The 27087-nt window shown below is 44.0% G+C and overlaps 1 protein-coding gene across 1 annotated transcript in view; it reads left to right on the top strand.

Moving 5' to 3' along the window:
• The first annotated feature begins 5550 nt into the window (after positions 1 to 5550).
• The window catches only part of UMODL1 (uromodulin like 1), a 46210-nt gene continuing 24673 nt past the window's right edge, over positions 5551 to 27087 (top strand). The window contains exons 1-11 of the mRNA XM_054290049.1: positions 5551 to 5584; positions 5661 to 5903; positions 13149 to 13310; positions 13714 to 13820; positions 15734 to 15926; positions 16776 to 16916; positions 16985 to 17084; positions 18117 to 18232; positions 19515 to 19769; positions 21456 to 21568; positions 24429 to 24648. Coding sequence (XP_054146024.1) covers positions 5551 to 5584; positions 5661 to 5903; positions 13149 to 13310; positions 13714 to 13820; positions 15734 to 15926; positions 16776 to 16916; positions 16985 to 17084; positions 18117 to 18232; positions 19515 to 19769; positions 21456 to 21568; positions 24429 to 24648 — 1684 coding nt within the window. The remainder of the gene's footprint in view (positions 5585 to 5660; positions 5904 to 13148; positions 13311 to 13713; positions 13821 to 15733; positions 15927 to 16775; positions 16917 to 16984; positions 17085 to 18116; positions 18233 to 19514; positions 19770 to 21455; positions 21569 to 24428; positions 24649 to 27087) is intronic.

The following is a 27087-nucleotide window of genomic DNA, read 5'->3' as shown; positions in this document are numbered from 1 at the left end:
AGTGAGAAAAGATTTGGCAGATCCCAGCTCACAGTGGCTCCTGTGGCACCTGAGTGGTGAAGTTTCCAGAACTGCAGCTCTGTCTGTGTCATAAATGCTATGAAGCATTTTTTAATTGCTGTTTTTTGGCCACGCTCTCAGTTCTGATCTGGGTTTAACCTTGAATTACAAGGAGCCTGTTGCTGTGCAGCCTTTGCTTTTTCCTCTCAGTGTTTGTTCCTATTAATAAAGGGTTTGCTTTAATTGTTTATGCTCTTGCTTTACATGAAAACAATATTGATATTGTCCCTGATGGTGCTGAAAGCTGGTTGTTTCTGAGACAAAACCCTAAAATCCAGAAATGATAGGTGTAACACATCCATACTAATGTCAGGAGTCTGCCTTCTGCTGTGCCATTGACTGCAGCTTTGAGTCACTGAAAACAACAGCCAGTGCATTGCAATTCCATTTGACTGTGCCATAATCCCAGAGATGGGAGTAATGAGAACAGAAAGCCAATTTGCTAAAGAGTCCAAATTGATCCAAGCCACATTGCTCAGCAGCAAACTGCTGGCAGCAAAATAATTGAACTCTGTGAGTGCCGAAGCTTGTTTTGAATGGTCTGGAAGTGATAGATGAGGCAGAGGCTGGTGGTGCTGCTCCTTTCCTTGACACCTTCAGTCCAAATTCTTGCACTGAGGGCATCTTTTTGTACCACCACAGCCTCTTCTCAGAGCTCCTCTTTATGCTTTGGCAGCCTCATTCTATACCTAGTGTGTGTGTGTATGTGTGTATATATATATGTATATATATGTGTGTATATATATATACCTAGTATCAATGTTTAAGTATGAATTATGACTTCATATCTGCTCTGACAGCTGTAGCTTCCAATTATAAACTGTGTCTAATTCTACACCATCTTATTCTCAGTTTCATACCTGTATTTATGTTGCACATTGCTGTAGAGACTAAGCCAGCTCAGCTGACACTGGAATTTTTAGCTTTCTGGTGCTGCAGCCTCAGCTCTGCACGGACAGCAGGAATCCTCAGTGCTCTCCTTACTCAGTTTTTCCCTTCCAGTCCCTGCTTTGCTCTTGCCAGGCTTTATGTGAGCCCTGGAGAAAAGGAGGGATCATGGGGATGAGGAACAAAGCTGAGCTCTTGCTTCTCACCTGCCCTACTCCCCTCAAACCTGATTTTATTCTGTAACAGTCTGATTCCTTAATGTAGGAGTTTCTCATTTTCATAGAACAATATTTGTCCTGCTCCTGCCTCCTTCCCTGGTCACAACAGATGTTTGTTTCCTCTCCAAGGAAAGGCTATAACCAAAATTATTTAGGTATTAATTCTGTTCCACTCTGGTTATTTAGCCATTCAGGTTCTATTGGCCCTAATCTCTGCAAATCTCTTTTCAGCTGTGGCTTTGACAGAATAACAGAAAAGTCTGCAAGGTTCTAAGAAATATGGTTTATATTTAACTGAGACTCACAAAACCACATAAGTAATTTTTTTAAAAGCCCCAAAAACAAATTAAAAAGTTGGAGCAAGACTTTTTTCCCCCCACACCTACATGCCTAGGAGCATTTGCAGAGAAAGGTATTCTTGGAGCAGTGCTGGCACATGGCAAGGGAATGCTTTCCAAAATGCAATGACAGCTGCCTGCTTCTTGTCAGGCACTTGTGCCTCGTGTGAGGTGCTAATGGATCAAACATATTGAACAAAAAGCAGCCCTTGAGCTCTGGTTCCTGCTCCAGAACCCACGTTTGCTTTCCTTTCCCATTCTCCCAGAGAGTTATCCTAAAGTTAGCCAGAGGGAAAGGTCACCTTGCCTTCTCTGGCTCTCTTCTCCTTCCATCTCCTCCTGCACAGCCCTGTCCTGGTCAGAGCTCCATCCCAGCCTTTGGGCTCCTCTCCTGGCTGGGATGGAGTTCTGACCAGCTCCTCTCTCAAACTTCTCCACATCCCTGGGATACTTTAACCCTTTCATCCACTGCCTAAGCATAACTTCCTCAACAGAGGACAAAACATTGCCTCTCACCTCATTGACCTCTCCTGATACAAAATACTAGGCCCAGAAGGACTAGCCAAGGCAGGGTTTAGGCTTGAGCCAGCCTGGGTGCCTTCTGTCCCTCCTGACCACCTCCCTGCACGCCCTGCTCGGGGACACAGAGCAGCCTGGTGCCCCTCAGGGGTGTGGGGAGCTCAGCTGTGTCCCCAGAGCCCCAGGGAGCAGACACAGGGCTGTCCTGCTGGCAGGAACAAGCAGGGATGATGTTTCCGCTCTCAATACTTTCCTGCTGACCTGCTCCAAGCAGCAGCACAGAGCCCCTGGAACCTGCCTGGAGCTCTCTGGCTCTCACAGGCTCTCCCTGGAGCACAACCCAGCCCTCTTGGGTTGGCTGTTGATAATTGCAGTCCTGAGATGTGCAGGATGTCTCTGCTTCAGCCCGTGCGGCTGAAGAACGAGTCTGGACTCTTCACTTTTCAGTCTTGAGGTTGTTTATTAATTCTTATCTATAAAATTTTCTTTCTGCCCAGCCGAGTTCTGCTCAGCAGGGCAGCCACAGGCACTCGGTGTTGTCCTTTTATACTACAAACTACATATATCATATTTACACTTAATTCTCAATACCTACCACCAATGTTAGACAGTGCACTTCTACTCTAAACCAGTCCTAAAGTGCCAACATCACTGCAGAAAATGGAGAACAAGAAGAAGAAAGAAGAAGGACTAGACATGCCCTTTTTCCTCCATCTTGTCCCCATAACCCCCATAACAAAATTCCTAAAATCTACATTTTCACCCCGTGAATATTTTATTGTTACACTATTCAAACCTGTGTGACTTTCAGGTCCTCACACAAAGTTGGCAACTCACTGCAAGGATCAAAATCAAGTCTCCAGGTGTTCTGGGCAGCGTGCCAGGGTCTGCGAGCCCCTGATGGGGTCCTCAGCAACTCTGGACATCCAGAGCTCTGCCTTTGGCTGCAGGAGAAAGGCACAGAGGAGTGAGGCAGAGCAGAGCTGGGCTGCCAGAGGCCATTTCTAGACACCAAAGTCTATTCCATGTTTTCTTCTGGACCTGCGTTGCAAATGGATCCTTCTCTCCAAAGCTCTTCTCCTAGTCCTGCTCAAATTGCACAAATGTGTTTTGTTCAGCTGTGATAAAAGCACAGGATTCCTAAAAGCCTGACAATTATTTTTTTCCTTCTTGAGTTGTTTTTACCACATTTCATGTTTTCAGACAGGAGGTAAGTTATACAAATATGATAAACTGCAAATATTTTAATTGTATTCCTGTTGTGTATATTGTGTTAGCTTCAGTCTGTCTGTTGGCTGACCCTGGTGCCCTCAGAGCTCTCAGAAAAAAAGAAAACAGTCCTGCTATATTTGAATCTCTGCAGCTAATTCATATTTATCCTTATTAAAGTGTCTTCTGCTTTGGCTAGAGGATGATGCAGGCATTTTAATTCCATCTGATCTGTTTCCCAAGTGGGACACAGGGTGACTCAGCCCCTCTGGCTTCTATAACATCTCATTAGGAGCCAGCCTGATGTCTGTGACATGACTGTAGGTTGCTCGCTGCTAATTCTTAAACTCCATCTGCTTTTGTTGCTGTTGTTGGGGTTTCTCTCTGTTGTTTGGTGTTAGGGTTTTTCCCCTATCCCTGCTGAAGTATTTCAGTTTTAAGCAAAGCACCTTGTGGTGGTAGCAGTTGTGAGTTTCTCTGGGTCTGGATTGAAGACACTTCAATGGTGTTGCATGTTCAGACTCAGGGGTTTATTATTTCTTATCAGTAAAGCAGTCTCACTGCTGTGAGTTCAGCAGCTTTTCATCAGAAGGCACAAAATGGCAGCAATCTCTTGGTACAAGGGCTTTTAAGACTAAACTATCCAAGGAAGAACTGACACCTGGATTATTTTCCCTTTTAACCCAATAACTGATCCCAAAGAGCTACAATGGGGACTTTTCTGCCCAATTACAAAATGCCACCCAAACCCATGGAGAAGAAGGAAGGAGAAGCATGAAGAAGAAACCCAGGACAACACCCTGTGCCCTCCATCTTGCTTCCATCCACAACATACTAAAAACCCCAAAACCTCAATTTCTCACCAAGTGATACACCGACACTGCTCTCTATAATCTATTTCACACTTTTGTGGATTCCAGTCTATCTTGAAGTTTAGGAAACTTTCTCCATGGATGAGGGTCAGAGTCAGTGCTGCCCTGGGGGTCAGGGCACCCCAGAGCAGACAGAGAAATATTCCCCGTGCCCTGGGTTTCCACAGCACCTAACAAGTTCACTGCTCATCAGAAATGGTTTCAGAACTCTGGAGGCTGAGTCCCATCCCCAGGCCTGTGTGAAATGATGCAGTTAATGACCTTATCCCTGACTTTGTTTGTACCCAAAGTCAATGAAGCACTGCAGGTTCCCAGTGGCTGATCAGCAAGGGCTGCTACAAATGCAGAGAGGCAGTGCAGGATCTCCAGGAATACCTTCAGTGTCAGATACCTGGAAGTGCTTCCCAGTGATGTATGAGCCCCCAATTTTAGCCTAGGGTGATGTCTGAAGGATGTCTCATTCCAGACATCCACTGTGACTCATCTGCCCATGAGTTCCTCACCCTTTGTTCCCTTTGCAGTCAGTGGGGAGTGATGAAGGCTTTGGCAGCAGGAGGCTGGACTGGGCTTTTAAACTGCTTGGATGACTCTGCCCTGCAAGTGCCTATTGTGCTCTACTGTTAATTTATATTAACATATGTAAATTTCCTTAATATTAACTTGAGTTAAACTGCCCCTTTTCTGCCTCGCACCTGAAGGCACCAAGAACTCTTTGAATTTTCTGCCAATCTTCATTGTTTCATGACCAAAGTGGTGCCTATGACAAGCAGTCACTACCAATTCTTTCTTGTGTCTGTTTTTTGAAGAGATGTTCTTCCCAACGTCAGCCTTCCTGGAAATCATTCATCTGTGTTGGTTCTGTCACTGCTTTCTTGTAACTCTGTTTTCCACTGGGTACTGCAGGGAACTCCTGCTCTGGGGTGATGCTGGAGTTCTGGATGTTGACAATTTTAGACTTTCTGTACAGACAGACTCTGACTTCCTGGAGAACACTGCACTTGACCTGGAAGGCCTGGAACAGGCTTCCAAAATTGATTGATAGCGCTGGGATTATGGGTGTGGAGTTGCTTAGAAATATGTAATATTATAGGGTGGAAAACTTAGATTTTTGGATTTTAGAATATAATAAATATGAAGCAAGATGGAAGGTTTAGGGTGGAGGAAGGTTGTTCTTCTTCATCTTCTTCTTCTTCATGGGTTTGGGTGATATTTTGTAATTGGGCAGAAAAGTCTGCATTGTGGGCTTTGAGTGATCAGTTTTGGGTTAAACAGGGGAAATAATCTAGGTGTCTGTTCTTAATTGGATAGTTTAGTCCTAAAATACCTTGTAACAAGAGATAGTTATCCATTTTTGTGCCTTGCTAATGAAAGACTGCAGAACTCACAGTTGTGAGGGTGTAACATTGATAATAAACAATAAACACCTGAGTCTGAACACAAACTATCATGTCAAGTGCCTTCAATCCCAACCTCAACAGAGGTAGAAAAAGGAAGCCAAAATCCATCAGGGTGACAAGTTAATGCTGATCCTTTTCTTTCCTGTTTCTGCTTCCTAGAAAAAGGCCTCTCTTTGCTAGGGTACCACCTGTGCAACTACACCCTGACCAAAAGTGTGCTTAAAATGGTCGCCTACCAAAAGTCCTATGAGAAGAAGGCATCCTGTGGAGTGTGGATCCCCTGGATGGTGTGTCCCCAGACACACCACAGAACAGAGTTCCACAGTGTTGAAGTCCCTGAGACCATCACTGTCACAGATTGCTGTGAAGGATATGAACAAGTTGGACTCTACTGCTCTCTAGGTAAGTTTTAGTCACAATAAGAGAGGAAATAAATGCTTCTTATGGAAGAAGATTCACTTCAGCTGTGATGTGTAAAGGCTTAATTCAGTCTGGGCCATAGGTAACTATTCACTGAAATAAATGAGTGTAAAATAATGTAAATTTTGTCCAGCATGGCAAGGAGTAGACATAGCAGATTAAAGCTCCTGATTCTTGCTCTTTGCCACCTCTAGTCACAAATTCACTAAACTCCCAGAGAGCCTGAGGAAGGCACCCGCTCATTAGCCCTCCAAGGGCTCATTACCTGTCCAGGTTCAGGCCACTATCCCTGGCCAAGAGCAATAATTCACTGTCTGGTGCCTGCAATTCACTGAACCCGCCTGCATTGACACCAGGAGCTTTCTCCTCAAAGGTAATTCAGGATGCTCTTGGGATAACATCTCCTCTGATGTGGAGTAGGGTCTGTTCCCAGAATGCAAACCCAATTTTGGTTCCAATTTGAAACAGCCTGTGACCTCAGGGCAATGTGATACCAGATGCTTTCCAATCAAAGCTAGACTGAGAACCCATTTTCTTAGGACTTCCTTGGTTACCTGTGACTGTGTGGGAGGTCTGAGGACTGGTGAGCTTTTTGGTGGGTCTGATATAAAATCTGAGTGTTAATAAGACTCTATTCAGGAAGATTTTATCACCTTTGATAAAGTGGAAGCTTTCCCCCCTTCCTATATCAGGGTTATCAGTTGTCAATCAGAAATTCCCATTTTTATCAGAAATTGAGACCTAGATTGAGGGAATTCCTTGGGGAAAAGGAACTTTCTTTTTCCAATGGATAAATTTAGATGCTTTTAAGCTGAGCAGGCATCTTGAATTATCTAAACCAGCGCTGAACTTTTCTGTCATCCAGAAAAGTTCTGCAGGACATAATTTTGTCTCTTATTTTTGCATTTTTCCTATTTCCACTTTTCAGTATGGACCTGGGCATTTACATAACCACACACAGGAACAGCAGATTGGAAGGAAAGGTCCTGTGGGAGCCCTGGCCCTTGTTTTGGGTCATAAGACTTGGGTGACTCAGATCTGTGGGAATGTCCCCAAACCTGCTCCTGCAGAGGATCATGTAACCATAAGGGGGGATGAGCCATATGTCCTGTCATGGGATCTGTCAAGAGCAATGTGCCCATCCCACATTTAAGTTGCTTCAGAGCATTGGAAAAAGAATTTCCAAACATTATTTTTCCCCCCCCACCCCAGGCGTTTTCTCCACAGTCACAGGTAGAATATTGTGTCTAGCAGGATTTTAACAGGATGGGAACACAAAAATGGTTGATGTATTTTATTTGTTCCTAAAATGATTTGCTAGAGAAGAGAAATTAAAGCATAATAAAATAAATAAATAAATGAATTCCTAATTTACTGTATCCTGCTGTTGTGGAGTCCCAGCAAAGCAGAATTTGAGATTACTGTGTGCCCAAGCAGATCTGTCAGACAGGCAAAGGACCTGCTGCTGATCATCTCTGTTTTCCAGCATCAGTTCCATCTCTAGTACATCTAATTAAGGTTGGAAAGTTACTTCAGTGAAGTCCTTTGGATATACAGACATGTGCATACATGTGTGCCTGTAAGTATCAAGTGGCAAGACTGAGAGGCAAGCAGAGAAAATGGCTTTTAAATTCTGTAGTACAAGGAAAGAGCTGTGCCAGCTAAATGTGGAAAAGTCACCATGGTTGTCACTGTTTGCACAAGAAATTCCGGTGTTTCTGAACCTCTGAAAGTCAAGACCATCTTCTTGTGTGGGGAAAAAAGCATGCTGGTAATGCTTGAAATATTTCTTTCCCACTATAATTCTGTCTCTTAAAAGCATCTCCAGGGATATTTTAGGCTTGAGAGCTGTTGATGATTCTGTTTCATCCAACATGAACAAATCTGTAAATCTCTTATAAAGCTGAGCTGCAGAATTTCCACCCTGCCCTTGCCATGTTGTTGATGGGTATTCTGGACAAGTTTGTCCATGAAATGCTGTGGTCACCCTGACACTTCTTCCTGTAGAAGTTAATTTGGGAATATTTAAAACCATTTAAGGATTTGTATGGCTTCTAGGTGATTCCCATGTTTACATTATTCTGGTATCTTTGCTTTTCAGGGCATTAGTCATAAATTCTGTGAATGGTAATGCACTGTCTAGACACAGTCTTAAATAAATGATGAGAAGAGAAACTGGAACTGCAGAAATTACTGCACAGCTCACTGCTGAACTGCTGTTATTTTCTTCATGACATTATCCATGCTGGCGTGCTCCCCATCCTGCCAGGGGTGGAAAGGTCTCCATGACCTTTCACAGCATCCTGCTCCTGGCCAGTCCTCACCTTCTCCTCCTAGCAGGAAACATTTACCCAGCCTGGGATATGGCAGGCCCTGCTTTTATTGTTTCTTTACTCTGATCAAGTTGCTCTGGTAGTTCTCACAGTTGTGTGTCTGTCCATCAGGATATTGTTACAGGTGCAAACACAAATGACTTTGACATTTTAAAATAACAGCTGGAAAGTTAAATATCTAAAAGTTAGGAAGTGCTGAGATTAATTCTTAAGGTAGAATTAAATTTAAAAAAATATTTTCTCTCTTTTTACCCATGCATGGAGATCAGTGAACCATTTTAATTAGCTGATCCAGCTCTGCCGTGCCCCAAGGACACATTTCCCTGTGCCCAGGGATGATGGAGCCCCTCAAGGAGCTCCCCAGTGTGCCACCCTGACCTGCACATTCAGTGCTCTGCTCAGCCTCTCACTGAGTACAGAATTATTTATCCCCTCTGAAGGTGAATCCTGGGGGATTCACAGGCAGAAATTTGTCTTCACAAAGGCTGTGGGTGTGCTGTTCACAGATGGGCAACTGAGCTGCAGAGAAACTGAGATCAAACCATTCTCTGTTGGTTTCAGACAACTTAGGTGCCATTTTTATTTTCTTCATGGATTGATTCTGATTTTCATGGTGCTTAGTGCTGCTTTTAACAATTTCTATGGTTGGAGCACAGGGCTGCAGGTCAAGCTCGTGGACCTGTGAAACCCTGAAGGTTGCTTCACCATACAGAACTTCTCCCAGCATCTTGTCTTTTAGTTAGAGACAGGATCCAGCTCTCCAGGCTTGTTTCCAGCTGCCTGAATGGATGCTGAGGGTATTTCTCCTGGTGGCTGGCTTGCTGCCCACTTTCCAGCACAAGATGAAACCAGAGAGCTCCTTATCTGCCATCTAACCCTGCCTGATCCCAGCTAGGGAGGGAAGGAGTACATCAGCACATGATGAAGGCTGGTTTTTAAGCACACACATACAAAAATACCTTGAAATAAAAAAGGTCAAGACAGCTTTAATTGTGGGGTTTTTTGAGATCACTTGATTTGCAATGTTAAAGTCAGGCTTCAATCAGCGTGCTTTGTGTGTACAACATCTGAAGAAGGTTTTTCAGAAAAACTTTTTCAGAAAAACAACTAAAAAGTGAAGAAAGGCTCATTGAATATGTCCCTCAGCAGGGCTGGGCCCTTGCAGAGCTGGCATGCAGATGTGGCCATGCTGGCTGTGAGCAGAGCAGCAGGAGCTGGGCACAGCTGTCCCTGCGCTCGGCTGTCACAGGGAAGCCAGGGGACACTGGTGTCACACATGGGCAGCCCTGCAGCATCAGCCTGGGCTGGGAAGGTGCCAGAATGTCCTGTGGGACTGCACCCAGAAGCAGGTGGCTCTGGCTGCCCTGCAGTTTGTGTCCCTTGTGTGCCCCCAGCAGCTGCAGGAATGGGATTATTGACACCCCTGCCTGTTCCCCTCGGTGTCTGCTGATGGGAATCCTGTCTGGGAATTGCCTTGTCCCTTTTTGAGCCCTCTGAAGCTGTCTGTCTCCACACCCCCTGTGCTGACAGATTGCAGAAGTTTCTTCCTGTTTGAGTAAAGAAGTGAGTTCTTTCACCCATTTTATTATTGTGGGCACTGGTGAAAACCAGCTCTGCCTTCACCTTGCCCCTTGCCTTTGGGATTTTGTAAATTTGATCACATCCTCCTTTGCCTTCCCCCCTCCAAGACAAAAGGAATACCCAGGAAGGCTGTTAAATATCTGTCAGATGTTGGATCAGCACAAATCCCAATTAAACCCCTGGAGAGGCAATCAGGATGGAAAACACCCACCTGAGCAAGCAAAGGCTACCAATGCTCAAGGACCCCAAAGTCAGGGTTGTGTGATGAAAACTGCCAGCCTGCCTTTGGAAGGCCCTCTGAAGCTGTCTGTTTCCACACCTGTGCTGACAAATTGCAGAAGTTTCCTCCTGTTTGGGTAAAGAAGTGAGTTTTTTCACCCATTTTATTATTGTGGGCTCTGGTGAAAACGTTCACCTTGCCCCTTGCCTTTGGGATTTTGTAAACTTTGATCACATCCCCCTCAGCCTTCTCCCCTCCAAGGCAAGAGGAACACCCAGGAATGGTGTAAAATATTTGTCAGATGCTGGATCAGCACAAATTCCAGTTAAACCCCCGGAGAGGCAATCAGGATGGGAAGCACCCACCTGAGTAAGCAAAGGCTACCAATGCTCAAGGACCCCAAAATCAGGGTTTTGTGGTGAGAACTGCCAGCCTGCCTTTGGAACAGACTTTCCCAGGGGCTTCTTCTGTCATTTCATAGATTTGTCTCCACCTTCTGATACCTGAGACAAATGCAGGGTGCTGGTCCCTGGCTCCACCACCCCCTCTGGAAGAAGCCATCCCTTCCAGATGGAAGGAGGGAGAGGAAGGGGGTTATGGCTGAGCTGATGCTGTCCCTCAGCATCAATCTCCTGGGAGATGCCCCATCCTGCAGCCACAGCAGATCCAGAGGCAGGCTGGCAAGTGACCTTTGGTTGCTAAGCTGCAGTTCTGCCTCCATACATTTATGTAAATAACAGAGGAGAAAAGCCTGTGCTTCATCCAAATGACACAGAAGTTGGCTGGCTTGCTCCTCACTGCTTGCCTGGTTGGTGACTGTCCCCAGCATGATTGAAGGGGAGAGCATAAATTGAATTTCCAAAGTGCATCTGGTACAATTAGGCAGCAATGTGAAGTGAATCCATCTCTGTTTCCGTTGATCTGAAAAAGATGACCTTTTGATTTCAGATAAATGGCCCTGTGGCACCCAGCCAGGGTTCAATAGTGTTTTCTGAGATTGCATGGCACTCATTAAACTATTTACACTGCAGTTAAACACACACACACACAAAAAAGAGACACAGGTGGGAAAAAAAACCTGCTTTGAACCTCAAACCTGCTTGAACTGCACTTGAATCTCAGAGCTGGAGGAATTTCCATGCTTGGGTCCAGCTGCCTGGTTTGAACAGTCAAGAGCACTGGTGAATAGGGAATTTTCTAACACAAGGAAATCCCTTGGTGCTGGTATTTGTGCAAAATCCAGGGTGAGAGGCTGCTCAGCTCCCTGCCCAGGAGGCTGAGAAGGAGCAATCACTTGAGGCTGGGAATGTGTGGGGGACTCAGCTAAGGGCAGCTGTATCACACCTGAATGTGGCTTTGAAAAGCAAGAAGGATATTTCTAGCAAAAGGAATTGTTTGGGGGAATCACCTGCAGTGCCAGCCCCAGAGAGAGAAGGACCTGGCACGTGCATGTGGCAGCAAGTTGTGTAGATTCAGTTTAAATCTTGGTTAATCAAGATAATTTCCCTGCCTGAGGCTCTATCACACCTGAATGTGGCTTTGAAAAGCAAGAGGGATATTTCTAGGAAAAGGACCTGTTTAGGGAAACTACCTGTGGAGTGCCAGCCCCAGAGAGAGGAGGAGCTGGAATGTGTATTTGGCAGCAAGTTATGTTTAAATCTTGGTTATTTAAGATAATTTCCCTGGCTTTATAAAGTTCAATTTAAATCTTGGTTAATCAAGATAATTTCCCTGGCTGAGGCTCTATCACACCTGAATGAGGCTTTGAAAATCAAGAGGGATATTTCTAGCAAAAGGACCTGTTTGGCAGAACCACCTGTGGAGTGACAGCCCCAGAGTGAGGAGCAGCTGCAATGTGCATCTGGCAGCAAGTTGTGTTTAAATCTTGGTTATTTAAGATAATTTCCCTGGCTGAGGCTGTATCACACCTGAAAGTGGCTTTGAAAATCAAGAGGGATATTTCTGAGAAAAGGACCTGTTTGGGGGAGTCACCTGTGGAGTGACAGCCCCAGAGAGAGGAGGACCTGGAACATGCATCTGGCAGGAAGTTGTGTAGATTCAGTTTAAATCTTGGTTAATCAAGATAATTTCCCTGGCCAGGAAGGTTACTTTGCTGAGATCAAAAGTGCTTGATTCAATATCCCCTCCTGCTTCTGAGAAACCTCACATTTACTCTCATCCAGAGCCTTGGGATAACAGAAATTGTAAACCCTCAGAACTGACTGTTCATAACAGATTTATAGTTTGCTGTGGAGTTTTCACTTGCTCTGGGCTTTCTTACGTCAAATGTGGTTTTCCTGCACCACAACTGTTCCTATTGCAGCAATCAGGTTCATTTTCTCCTGGCTGACTTCAATTGCTCAGTAAAGGATCAAAAACCTGGAGGTGCAAAAGGAATGGAAAAGATATTTCTTTCAGGTTGCTTAGAAAGACCAGAGCTGAGCATTACCTGGAGCTGTGTTTGAGAGTGTGGGTAAAGAAGTGAGTTTGTGGGGCTTGGAAATATTTTTTCTTTTCCTCCCTAGAAGAGATTTTGTGCTGGCACTGACCCAGAACCACTGTCTGCCCTTGGCTTGGGAATCAGCCACCTCCTGCCTCAGCTGTCCTCTCTGGCGTGGGCTACCAACCTCCTGGAGTGGCCAGCTGGAACACAATTACTGCAACTCCGGTTAAATTTGGGCCACAAAATGTTAAATGAAAGTTCTCAACTTCTATCTTACCTGTTTTCTTTGATCATTAGATATTATTTGGATTAGTCACAGCTGATATCAGGCATATTTTCTGTTTCTCAGTGCTTCAGTATCTCCACATTTAGAAACTTACCTGTGAGCCCATCCATCCATAATTATTAATGGAAAGTTAGAAACTTAAAATTTCTGTAACAGAAATGTCATGGACAAGAGAAAGATCTGAGAATATTTACATCCTTGAAATGAAATAATGATATTTTAGGCTGCTGTTTTCTTCCCATTAAAAACTCAGAACAGACACGCTTCTGAAATGAGGAGGAGGTGTTTGGTATAATTGAAATATCACAATTTTATGGAAACAACTTTCTGTATTTCTGTTCTCAGAAATGTTTTTGTTACTTAGCACTCAATAGATCCAGTGTATTTGCCTCAAGACCTGGTATTTGTCCAGTGAAGGATATGGAAACATTTGATTATCCTTGCATGTTCGACACTGAATGTCCAGGGCTGAAAAAATGCTGCAGCTCATCCAAAGGAGCAGGCTGTGTGGATCCCATGCCAGAGGGTATGTTACTGATAAATTCAACGCTGCTTCTAACAGAAATATCCTTCATTTTCCCTCTTGAGGGTGGGAGTGGGCAGGAAAACTGTTACCATAGCTCTTCCTAAAACAAATACGGGAATGTGCCTTGGGTGGATTCCAGGAGATTCAGCTTCAGTGCTGGCACCTCTGAGTGGTGTGTGGGTGCTGTGGGTCCAGCAAACCTTCCCTGGCTCCTTCTCCTGGGCTGGCTCCATCTCTCTGTCTGTGGCATATGGCAAACGAGGCCCTAGCTGGGCTGTTTGTGACCCCCCAATGTTTGCCAAGTGAAATCTTGCTCGCTTTCCTCAGAGCCTCCCTGAAGCTCTGTGGCCTTCTGTAGCAGCAGACCTCAGATGACTTGGCTGTTTTATTTCCTGCACTGCAGGGAGGATGTTCTGGTACAACGTGACAGTGCTTGTGAAAATGGATTTCAGTGAATTGATCCGGGTGGATTCCCACCTTCTGAATCATTCCCACCTCTTGCACTCCGTGGTATGTACAAAAACAAACTCAAACTCTTCCCTCCTTGTGCCCATGATTCTGTTACTCAGGGGCCACTCTTTGCTCCCCTTTGGTTCTGCCAGATTGATTTTTTTTGCCCTATTTCTGATTATTTCTGTATTTCTGATTATTTCTGTGTTTCTGATTACTGAATGTCAGCTGCATCCTTAAGCAATTCAAGTAACATTGATTTATCAGCTTCTTTAGCAAATTTTTCAGGTCTCTTCCAAAGGCAATTTAAAGACATACCAAAATAAAGGAGATTTTTCTGTTTAAGTAGTTTTTTCTCCAGCTTTGTCTCAGTCCAGTTTTGGGCCTATGACAGACTGGGACCAGACTTCAAGACCTTCAAAGCATGATGTTTTCTGATATGGAATTTCAAGTTAAGCCTTTCTAAGACAAACCTATCTGCCATAATCTGCTGGCACTGATGGGCAGCAGAATAGAAAAGACAACAACAGCATGGGTGTCCTTCTTCCTCCTGATTTACCCTTCTCATATCCTAAAAAAGTAAGAAACCCTGGTCCTGTGGCTGTGTAGTAGGGAGTAGGGGCAAGGATCCACCAAGGCTTTTACATCTTGGTCTAAAACAAGTAATGTGAAAGTCAAACACTCAAGAAATGGGGAGTTGAGGTGAAGCTGTTCAATGAGCTGCTCTTCAGAGTGTCCTGCTGTCTGTTCCACTGACTCTTAATGCTCAGCCCACCAACAAATCCCTTCTCCCATTCCTGACTCACAGCTGGGATGGCTTGGTCTCTCTGTGGTCTCTCTGTGCCTCTTAATCCCACCCCTCATCCTGAGTCCATTGCTTTTCTTCTTTTTCTTCCTATTCCCTTTGCCAGCAGTCCATTTAGCTGTTCAAAATAAGAAGTGTTGGGCAGCTTTATTGCAGGTGAATTGCAGTGGCCTGTGTAATTTATTGTAATCCATTGAGACTTTGCAAAGCAGGACTTTTCCTACCTCTTCCTGGGTTACTCCTTGTCTTGGATTGAAAAGCCAGGTGTCTCCTAAGGAAGGCAGGAGCCTCCCCTGAAATGGAAAAATGTAAACCCCCTTCCTCCAAATTACTATGATTTTGAAATTAAGAGGTTATCAGGCAAAGATATGGGAGTAGGAATAACAGTTATTTATAAGGGAAAAAATAAAAATGAAATTAAAATGTAGTAACAGAAAACAACACTGCCAGAGTCAGACCATGCCCTGTCCCCTGTGTGTCAGGGCGGTGTCCCAGCCCCATCCCATGGGGGCTCAGCCCTCCTGCAGTGCCAGCTGTGGCTCTGCTGCAGCAGGGATCCTGCACAAGGGGGGAGTTTTCCTCTGCAGCTCCAGGGCTGCTGCAGATGGGCCTGGGCTCCCTCTGGCCATGCAGGGCAGCAGAAAGCTGCTCCTCTGGCAATGCAGGGGGCAAAGGCTGCTGTGCTGTGCCAGGCCCAGATTGGATCCAGGTAGGAATGCTTGGCTCCTCCCCTGGGCGGAGCATCTCCCCATGGGATGCTGGAATTGGATCAGCCCTGCAGGGACACTCAGTGGCCATGGACAGCAGAGATCTCCTGGAGGGAGGGTTGGCTGTGGGAGAGAGAAAGGAAAAACTGCCCCAGGAACAGCAGAGAACTGCCCCAGCTCTGACAGATGGGAATGGAACACACACATTTTACAACCCAGGACACTCCTTCTGAAAAGCATTTTGAGATCAGCTCCACACCCCCCTGAGCCTGGCATTTCTGTAACATAAATCTGCTGTGAAATGTGAAAATAAGAACTCACCTTTCATAAACACAGGGCTAAACCACTTTGCCATGGTTTCTGAATTTCTTCCTACACTCAGATTATGATAATAACCACTGCATAATTCATGTGCTGGGAGATGACCAAGGTGCTCCAGTGTTTGCTGCCCTGTTTTCCAGATCACTGGTGCACTGCAGCCCCTGAATGCCTCTGTGCACCACATCCAGAGTAACCATGGGGACATCTACGCTGGGACAGTGGCCTCCCAGCTTCTCCTGGGCCTGCAGCATCCAGCTCCTCTGGCAGAGGTCTCCTCCTCCCTGAAGGCCATGGTGAAGCGCGTGTATGAAGTGATTGACACACAAGTGCAAGGTCACTGACTCTAATCCTGTCACATTTAGGGGCTTTGTCCCTCTTCACTTGGGATCTCATTTATATAACCGTTAATTTACTTTCAAATAGCACAGAGATATACACAAGATAGCACAGAGGATCTTGCAAACTTTGCAAACATGGCCCTGACCTTTCTGCTATAGGATGGAGAATTAATTATTATTTTAGAGTGAATAGTTTGGAAGGGAATGTCTCTGAAACCTCAAATTTATTTTCTCCCAGTAACATAGGAAAAGCAAATATGTGCCTATTTGTAGCACAATCATTAGTTGTATTAAACAGGCTCTTAAAAAACCTGTTTTCTTGGGAAGCAAATATATTACTTCCAGTAGCTTGTATGAAACAAGTCATATTTGTAGTCTATTAATTACTATAGCATATTGCTACATACTTTTTAAATGTTACATAAACATTTCAATATATTAATTTTAAATTATGTCAAGCTACTTATTGCTCTGCCGTTGTCAGAATATTTCACTCCTAAAATGCATTCTTCGTATTCTGTGTTTGCTCAGTCCAGCTTTCAGTGAAATCACTGAGTAGTCCTCCTTCCTCCTGTGCTGACATCTCAGGTTTGGAGGGCGTCCTACAGGTGTAAGCAGGAGCTGCCCCTAATTGTCCTCTAATTCCAAAGAATTGGGGTAAAAAGTGATAGGGTGGTAACATCCAGAATGGCTTTAACATTAGCATTAATGTTAAATTAATTTAACATTAGCATTACTGCAGATTTACACTGAATTTATCATAGCTAGAGCCTGGTCTACACACAGTGCAGATGAATCTTGATGCTGCTCCCAGTGTCTGTGCAAGGTGTGTTGTTCTTCCTAGATGTCAATGAATGCTCCTATGCTGAATTCAATGCTTGCCCTGAGAAAAGCAACTGGGTGAACCTGGAGGGCTATTACAGCTGCCACCCCCAGCACGGACATGCCACTGTCACCCCTCACTGGCTGAGCCCAAGGAAGGAAGGTAAGAAGTGTAGGAATCACCCTGGGAATGCTGGGGATGTTCCTGCAGGACTTTGTGCTCTTTTGCAGGAGTCACCTGCAGGAATTTCTGGTGCATGAGTGCCCCTTCTCCTCCTGTTGGGAGAAAATGCCACATACACCTGTTACCTATTTCTGATGGAAATGCAGAGTATTCATTTCACAGTCTTTTGTGTTTCTTCTATTTCACCCTCAGCTGTCCTTACTCATCTGCCAAAACCTAAAACTTCAGACCCTCCTGCTTCTCAGAGCACACTTGTTGTCAGGGCACCTCCCCAGCTGTGGTGGTGTTCACAGGGGTCCCTGGACGAGGGAAGAGATGAGAATCTTGACTCCATGTTTCAGAAGGCTGAGTTATTATTTTTTGATATATATTATATTAAAAGAAAATGATAGAGTAAAACTTTATGATATCTATTATATTAATATAAAATGATACATTAAAACTATACTAAAAGAATAGAAGAAAGGATTTCATCAGAAGGCTTGAAAGGAAAGAATGGAATAATAACAAAAGCTCTTGACTCTCAGAGAGTCCGAGCCAGCTGACTGTGATTGGCCGTTAATTAGAAACAACCACATGAGACCAATCACAGATGCACCTGTTGCATTCCACAGCAGCAGATAACCATTGTTTACATTTTGTTCCTGAGGCCTGTCAGCTTCTCAGGAGAAAAATCCTAGCAAAAGGATTTTTCAGAAAATATCATGGCTACATCCCGCCTCTTGAGAAACAATTGTTTGCATTATTTCTACCATTTTCTTTGTTCCTATTTCGACTGCAGTGGTTGTGTGATCCCACCCTGAGCTCCTGCACTACTGCTGAACTCTCTGCTGCAAGCAGCTGGAGTTTGGCACTGGCTGAAATAATTCCTTGTGGTACCAGTTCAGCAAAATACACTTACAGCCCACAGACATCAATAGGCCTGCTAATAGGCTTTAAGATAATGAGATGAATAATTGCTTGCAGATTCAATGCTTTAATTAGAAAACAATTTTACAATCCCTTAATCTCAAAAATTAAGATTATGTGTTACTTTATGCTTTTGTGATATGATAGCACTTTTATTTTTTATTTATATTACTTCTATTGCTGCTTTTCATGTGGAAAACCTGAATGGTATTATTTTTGGATTTGTTTTCTTAGGAATACTCTAACTCTGATAATCTGATTTTCCCCTAGGCATTGTACATCTACTCCAAGTTCAGTAAATGCTGTTAGCACTGGCAGTAGCTCTCCTTCTGTGAGGAAATCAAGTCTCTTGTCCATAACCAACCAATCTACAGATGCTGAGTGCTGTAAGTAACTTGGATTTTAATAAATGTGTTCTTGATTTGTGATGGGAACAAACCTCGGTAGATTTGTGTTTATATGGGTGATCCGGCCCTTTCAGGCAAGAGTTATTACACTCCTCTTAACAAACCCTGTTCTTCTGTGGGAGGAAATAGATTTAAGTTGTTTGAGAGTTCAGAGAGACAAGCTGGGTATTTTTGATCTTCATCCACAACTTCTGATTGAAGCTGAAGCCAGAGGAATTAAACTGAGGCCCCTCTAGCACAGGGGGGAGTGGCTTTGGGGGTGTTTGGCAGCCACCTGGCTCAGAGTGCTGGAAAAAATTGTGTTCTATTGATGAAAAGAATTTATGAATGCATGAAAACAAGCTTTTCTCCTTAGTCTAACCATGAGCATGAAAGGCCTGAAGCTGTGCAGCAGCGTGCCGTGGTCTCTGGGTTAGTGTGGGGTGTGATGCTCATCCCTCCTGCTCTCTCCAGCAGAGGTGTCTTGTCTGGGCTCTCTTTCTCAAGCCAGACAGACTGACTCTGCTGCAGGGCAACTCATCCTACCCACTTAAACACCTCCTCCTCCTCCTCCTCCCAGGACAGGAATGATCTCTGAAGGGCCCTATCTTTTCCCACTGACATGACAGTGATTGCCCTGCACTGGAGTGCAATGACAGGTGAAGTGCTGCACGCCACTCTCCCCCAGCCTCTGTTAGCTGGGTCTGGGGGAGTTTCCAGGATAAATCCAGGCAACCTTTGCCTGAATGGGGGCAATTTGATGATTAAAGTGACAGGAGGCAAAGCAGGTGTCAGCACATGTAGAGTACCCAGAGTCACTCTTCCAAACTTGTTCCTGGTGCTGACTGGGTGATTATTTCTGTGACTGGAGATTTGGAGGAGATGAAGTTGTGCAGAGGGATTGGGGCTGCCTCATCCCTGGAGGTGTTCAGGGCCAGGTTGGACAGGGCTCTGAGCAGCCTGGTCTAGTGGAAGGTGTCCCTGCCCATGGCAGGGTGTGACACTGGATGATCTTCAAGGTTCTTTCCAGGCCAGACTGTTCTGTGACACTATGATGCAACAGAAATCACAGCAACAGAAATTCTTATAGTAAAAGGAAATAAAATGGTTAAACACTAAATCAGTCACTCTAGTGGGATGGTTCATGGAATGAGGGGATCTGCTGGTGTGAGAGGGGCAGATTCTGTCCTGACCCTATTGACTGTCAAAGTGCTTGTCTGTAGTGGATTTAGAACAGCACAGAAGTGAAATGTTGCTTTTTCTGTGCCAACTCCTGCAACAGATCCCTCTGCAGTTACAAACCATCAGATCCTCAGCATTACCAGCAGCAGCTTTGAAATGTCCTGGCTTGTCAGTTCCACTCTGAACCACACTTTCCATGTCCGGGTGGCCAAGGGCAATGACACTGTGCAAAGCCTGAGGACTGAGGAAAGGCAGGTGGATGTGTCTCACCTGGAAGCAGGTGTGATGTATTCAGTAGAGATCAGCTATGAAACTTGTAGGAAAACCATTATCTCCCATCAAAATGTTAAAACAGGTAAAGAAACACTTTTAAATACATATATATATAAAATATGTATTATATTATATTATATTATATTATATTATATTATGTTATATTATGTTATATTACATTATATTATATTATAGTATATGATATGATATGATATTATAGCATATTATATTATATTATACTATATTATACTATATTATATTATAGTATATTTTTATAATATATATTATATATTGTAGTATTATATATTATATATATTAGAAGATTATATATAATATATATTATTATATATTATATATTTCTTGTTATATAATAGTATATCTCTGTCTTCTCCATTTTCCTCCTTCCATCCCCACTCACTTGCAGTTCAGCAATGACCCTTTGGTCCTCACTGAACAACTTCTTCAGCACTTTTTATCTCATCTACTCCAGCATTTATCCAATCCAGAATATCAGGCAGGAGAACTTTGGCCTTATTTGATAAAGTAGTGCTGAAGCTGATTAGACTATTACAGATATCAGGCTAAGCTAGCTATAATTCTTTTTAAAAATTTATTTCTTTGGTGCCTGGTTTTGCTTTCTGCTGCCACCCATCTCCCAGCAGGCCTTGTTTTTCCTTGGTTGATGGCTGTGGCCAGAGGGAAATCCATGTAACTGGTTTGTCAAGGGCTCAGCTGAGCTAACAAGAGTGCCCAGAGGAAGGGCAGATTGTGCTGAATAAAGGATTAAAGAGAATTACAAGCTCTGAGTAAGAACACTGCAGACTACCTGCCCAGTTCTGTTCAATTAACTGGTGGTGGGAGCTTCCTGAGGCCCTAATGTGTTGATCAAACATAATTTTGCTTTTTCTCTAGTCTTAAATTATTTCCTCAGCCTCCATGCAAATAAAGAAATAAATCTCTCCCCTCTTTTTCAAAGAGCAGGCAGTGAACTCTTTATTACTGACCACAGTGGGAATGCTGCTGTTCATGTTTATCCCTGAGAGCATTCCCTTTGATGAGATGAGGGATGACTCCAGTTTGGGTCAGAAGGAAATTACTCTCTTTGTGGAGGGAAAGTAGGAGGTCTAGTGGTTATGAAAACAGAGAGCTGAACTTCAGAGTATGAAGTTGGAGCCTTTGAGAAAAAGAAAATTTTTCCAAGGATCAGTCCAAGGAGTAACAGCCTGGGAGTGTTTATACAGGACAGAGCAGTTAGAGATTTCTTGGCTCTTGGTTTTGGCTCCTGTGCTCTGCACAGTATCTGTCAGGGCTCACCATACACACAAGGGACATGCACAGCTTTCTGTTGTATTTTCAGTTTAAGAATATATTTATTATCCCCACTACCAAGATCAGGAAAATGGATAAATAAAAACTGGTGGGCCAGAGATGAGCCCACAGACAATTCAACCCTGGGTACAACTTCAAGGCAGGAGTTATGTAGGGCCAGGCCAGGTATGTGTAAACCCACACAAAAAGTATGTGTACACCCAGCTCTCATGCAGTTGCAATTAGGCACCAAAGTATCTCTTTAGACCTGATATAAATGCATCTTCTCAATGTATCAGAAGCTTGTAGGAGCCTATTTGCCTTAATTTTTTTATTTAATGCCAAAATCTCTCAATCCTGTCCTCCTTTCTTCCATCAGCTGAGATTTTGGTCCAGGTACATAATTTTTAACTAAACCCTTTCCTATTTTTTCAGTGTGTTTTAATGTTGTGTTTTACAGAGGCCAAGCTATTTGATGTTACTATGAGGATTCTCAACTACAACTTCACTGATGATTTCCATAATTCCAGCAGCTCAGCATATGAGGAATTTTCAAGGATTTTGCTTACAGAGGTAAAATGACTATATCTCTATGTAATATACATATTTTTTTTAATGTACAGTTTATTTAATCTAATAGAGGATTTTATGCCTGGATGAAATAGTCCTTCAAAAATCAGCATACAATTTCCTGTGACCTTTCTTTATAATTGCAACAAAATTCAACTGACTAGACAGATCAAGCCCTTGGCCTTATTAGCAATGAAGCCAGTGAGAATTATCCTCTGCAGAAGAGTGGAGGAATTATAAATGCAGACATGCATCAGGGGCTCCTTTCCTTGGATCTTTAATTTGGCAATAAACTCACAGTAAATTAACTTGAGGCTTTTAAATGGATTATTGAAATGGCATTCCTGGCATTCATTTCAGCACAGTCTGCTCAATAAATGTCTTCCTCCTCTCAAATAAATAGTTCTCTGCCTGCTGACTTTCTTCTTTCAGGGAAAGTATCTGGATCAGGCTTTCCTCTCCTTGCCTTCACACATGTGGCCACTGTCCGCAGTCAGGTGTAATCAGCCAGAAACAAAACCTGAGTCATGAAGTCTGGTGGCAGCTCTGAGCTTCCCAATAAAGGGGGAGGTTTCAGATGGAGCACATTTCCTACAGTTTTGCTGCACAGAACAGGGCCCATACGGAGGAATTGGGATCTCCACCCAACACAAGGCTTCCCCGAAACAAAGGGAGAATTGTAATCATGTGTGAATTTAAATGCAAGAGAAAAACCCAAAACAATAATGGAGCTATACATTCAAGGGCAGCAGAGGAGAAACATTTGCCCAACAGAAATTGCAAGTTGAACCTCCTCACATGGCTTTATTTCCCACAGTTGCAAATTGCTCATTTCTGTTGTGTAGGGAGATTTTGGTAACTGAGTCTTCTCTGGGATTAATGCAGACCTGATTGGCTTCATCAGGATGAGAAGCAAAAGGAGCATTGCCCATCTGTGTTTCTTCTGCCTCCTTGGGTGTTTGTGAGCCCTCTCATTTCTTCTTTCCTTATTTTCTTGCTGCTCTACCCTGATGTGAGCTTAGACCAGCTGCACATTTTGTTTGTAGGGATCTTTTTGAGCAAGCTCTGACTGAATGGGAGCAAAGCTGTGCTGATTTATGGCTCTGGATTCCTGCTCAAAGACACGCTTTGAGGTATATGCAGCAACAAAAGGCTCAAGCAAGGAGCTGCCTTCTAGATATGTAAGGTGAAACTGCCAGCTCCTGCACAGCTCAAGTACTGACAGCAGTGTGCCAGCTTCAGTGTTCAGAGTAATTGTAGCCATGATATTTTCTGAAAAATCTTTTCCTTAGGATTTTTTCTCCTGAGAAGCTGACAGGCCTCAGGAATAAAATGTAAACAATGATTGTCTGCTGCTGTGGAATGCAACAGGTGCATCTGTGATTGGTCTCATGTGGTTGTTTCTAATTAATGGCCAATCACAGTCAGCTGACTCAGACTCTCTGTCCGAGACAGAGCCTTTGTTATCATTCTTTCTATTCTATTCTTAGCCAGCCTTCTGATGAAACCCTTTCTTCTATTCTTTTAGTATAGTTTTAATATAATATATATCATAAAATAATAAATCAGCCTTCTGAAACATGGAGTCAGATCCTCGTCTCTTGCCTCATCCTGGGACCCCTGTGAACACGGTCACAAGTAGTGCCATTTGTTCAGCTGGTTTAGTAATTAACCATGATGTGATTGTGATGCTGCCTTGAAGCTGGGCTGTCTCAAACACTTTTTTTGAAGTTATCCACCCCCATTTTTCCTTGTCTGTCATCCTGAGGTTTTTTTGTTATTGGACTGGGCTGCAGGCTGAACTTGAACTGGTGAGTTTCAAATGCTCCCTGGGAACTAAAGCCATGGCCACACTTGTAAATGAAATAAAATGTATGTGTGACATACAGAGATAACATCAAGACTCTGCTGCATGCATTTACCAGGACAGTTCAGCTCTGCTGCAAGCAAAAGGGGCCAGGGGGAATTCTGCTCCCTTGGAGCCAAAATTTGGAGCTTGGTTTGTAAGACCAGTGGTCAGATGGATGCAGTTTTCAAAGGTATTGTAGAATTATATAATCACTGAATGGTTTGGGTTGGAAGAGGCCTTGAAGATCATCCAGCCCCAAACCCCTGCCATAGGCAGAGACATCTTTCACCAGACCACGCTGCTCAGAACCCTGTCTAACCTGGCCTTGGACACTTTCAGTGATGGGGCATCCATAGCTTCTCTGGGCAACCTGTGCCAGGGCCTCACCATCCTCAGAGTAAAGAAGTTTTTCCTAATATCTAATGTAACCCCTAACCTCTGTCAGTTTGAAGTTGTTCCCCCTTGTCCTGTCACTCCAGGCCCTTGTAAATTCTCTTGCCTCATCTTTCCAGTAAGTTTCCTTAAAGTACTGGAAGGTCACAATTAAGTCTCCCCAGAGCCTTCTGCTTTGCAGGCTGAACAATCCCAATTCTCTCAGCATTTCCTGACAGCAGAGCTGCTCTGATCCTGCTGCCTCCTCTGGACTGGCTCCAGCAGCTCCTTGTCCTTCTTGTGCTGGGCTCCAGCTGCTCCTATGCAGCTCTGCAGGTGGGGTCTCACCTGAAAGGGGCAGAGGGGCAGAATTCTCCTCTCTCCTGCTGCTCACGCTGATTTTGGTGAAGCCCAGCACACAGAGGGTTTCCCAGTGCACACAGCCAGGGCATGCCCAGCCTCTCATCCACACTCAAGTCCTTCTCAGCAGGGTTGCACTTCATGCCAAAATAATCTCTGAAAAATAAGATTTCTGAAACACTCTGGAACTTTTTCCAGCATCTTCTCTGTTGTGCTTCTATAAATATTTAAAGAGGTACCTGTTGGCTCCCTAATTGTCAATGCTTCTCTCCCTTTGCTCAGCTTGAAAAGTCATTCCCACCCAACATTTCTGCCTTGTACACATCTGGGAAGCTGAAAGTGCAGATTGAATCCCTGGCAGCAGGAAGCATCATTGTGAGGCTCAGAATCACCATGCAGGATCCCGAGTTTCCAGTGGATGCCTCCACATTTGCCCCAGTGCTTTCCTACCTGCACAATGGCTCTGTGCTAGAGGTGGATCAGCAAAACACTGCAGTAGAAGGTAATTTTTGGGGTTTTTTTTGCAAGAAGAAAGCATTTTTTTTTTTGATCATGTGCAGTATCACCAATAATTTTCACAAAATAGAAAAACAAAGGATGTGGTTTGTTGAAGAGAAAGCCATGATGTGAGAATTCTTCATGGAGTTTTATTCAAAAGCCCAGGAGGGACAGACAAAGGAGCACTGGCTGTCCCCAGGTACCTGCGGCACTGCTACTCCTCACTGTGGTTAACCCAAGTGGAGCCCTTGGTTTCCCTCTTCATTTTCCTCCCTCTCCTCTTTGTCCCCAGCAGGAATTTTGCCATATCTTTCTCAAGCTGAAAGGCAGACAGGATTACTGTGGAATATCTGCAGCCTGTAGATCCACACACCCTCTAGACAGTTTTGTGCTCCAAGACTGGGGGGCAAAGTTTAAGAAATCTGACATCTTCCCTCTAGAAACCCAGCCAGAGGAATTCCCAAATGTCCTTACTATGAATAGGACTGAAGAAACATGCATGGAATTTATGTTAAGCTAGGCCTTTGTTTGATCTTCAGTAATCACCACTTTTATCTTCAAAGAACTGAGTTCTGTCCTCAGGTTTCCCAGCTGGCAGAGACAGCAGAGTTCAGAAAGTTGCCAAAGCCAACAGAATGGGTTATTCTTCTCTCTTGCTGTGTTGAGCCTTTCTGAGCAGGAAAAACTCCCTTTGGAGTTGCAGAGCTCATGCAGGTTAAGGAGAACAGGACAGGAAAAAGCCAGGAGACAAATTGCACTTGAAGCCTGCAAATATCACAGTGGCAGCTGAATTGCAAGAGGCTGATGTGTGCCAAAATACTTTGTAAATGTTATTGATCCTGGGACCAAAAGGCTGAGGAAGAAGAAGGTGATGGCTCTGGACTGTCACTTCAGCTGCAGAAAAGCAGGTGGCTTCCAGCAGCACCACACTCATCCAGGGGCACAGCCAACACCTTCACTCCTCCTCAGAGGCTGAGAAAAGGGGTTTATTTCATAGCTCTACCCAAAGAAGAGTTTCTTCAACGTGAAGTTCCTAAGTGGAAAATAAGGAGTGAAACACAGGAAGGAAGGATTTGTATAATGGGGTGTTTTCCTTCCTGACCCTGGAGAGCCCCAGGACATGACCTCTGGCAATCAGCCCACCCAAATCCTGTCCCCTGGATCCTCCCTGCAGCCTGGCCACACCTGGCTTTGTGCTTGCTTTAGTGACAGTCCATTCAGCTGTGAAAAGCAGGGATGAGCAGTCAGGAGGGACAGCACAACTGAAGGGAGTGGACCAGATCTCTTTGAAGATGCATTAATTATTAAGTTTATTGCCATGATGAATAAAGACAATAAAATCTGTTTTGTGGGGCATGGTGAGAGAAGAGAAAGGGATGTGTGCTGAGTCAGGCCCAAGATCCTTCCAGCACAATGTCCCACCCAGGAGCCAATTCCTGGAGAAGGCATCACCTCCCACAAAGTATCCCTTAGCCAAAAACTGTTTTCAGCTCCAGGATTCCCTGAATCCAGAGGGCTTTCTTTGGGTTTGTTTATCCCCCATGAATCTCCCCCATCAAATCAGATAAATCTTCAGCATCTGCAACATCATTTGGCCAGGAATTTCACAGATTTTAGTCTTTGCATGTACCCTTTATATGTGTATAATAGGTAATCAGAGTGAACACAAAGATGGCATTTTGATAAATTTTGGACTAGGATCGTTGGTTGAGCTGTGTGTAGGGAAGTGCCAAATGTGAAGGACCAGAGAGGTGCCAAGAGTGCAGAAAGAGAGTTCAGAGCAGATTTTAGCTGAGATGTGATGGTTTGGAGAGGAAAAAAGTGCAGTGTGTGTGTGTGGATGTGCACAAGTGATGCACCAGTCAATGCCAGCGTTTTGACTCGATGCATGATTGAATGTGGCCATCAGGGGTGAAGGAATTTGCTTAAAAAGCCGTGCTAAGTGCAGAAAAAGGAAACCCTCAGAGACAATGGAGGCAGTGAACGTAAGTGATTTGGCAATTAGCATCTCTCAGATGGTGTTGGAAGCCACCAAGGGTCACAATTATTTCATAGCACAGTTAGGAATTAATGAGATTTCATCTCCGGTGTTCAGTCAATCCTGCACCTTCCTGCATTCCCCCTAAGTGGTTTAGGCTGGAATAATAGGCAACTGCTGGCCATAGGCACATGACATTTTCTAATGGAGACTATCATGGATACAGCAATTACCCAATGACAAAAAAGTGAAAAGAATTGAAATATTAGCTAGAAGGAAGGAAAAGCAAGCAGAATGATGAGTGTGTGTATGTGCATGCACATGGAGTGGGATATTCCTTTGTTTCAGAGAAATAATCACCATCATTAATCTGCAAGTTTACAAGCAGAGTTTATCTGCTTGTTTATCTGCAGAACAAGCACTTCTGTTAATTTGTTATTCAGAACAATTTTCTAGCCTGTGATC

This window comes from Melozone crissalis, unplaced genomic scaffold (genome assembly GCF_028551555.1).
Source record: "Melozone crissalis strain CALT ecotype California unplaced genomic scaffold, PUWL_Pcris_2 ptg000075l_1, whole genome shotgun sequence".
NCBI classification, from domain to species: Eukaryota; Metazoa; Chordata; class Aves; order Passeriformes; family Passerellidae; genus Melozone; species Melozone crissalis.
The sequence above is the reverse complement of the archived record's forward strand: the minus strand, read 5'-3'. Positions and strand labels throughout refer to the sequence as shown.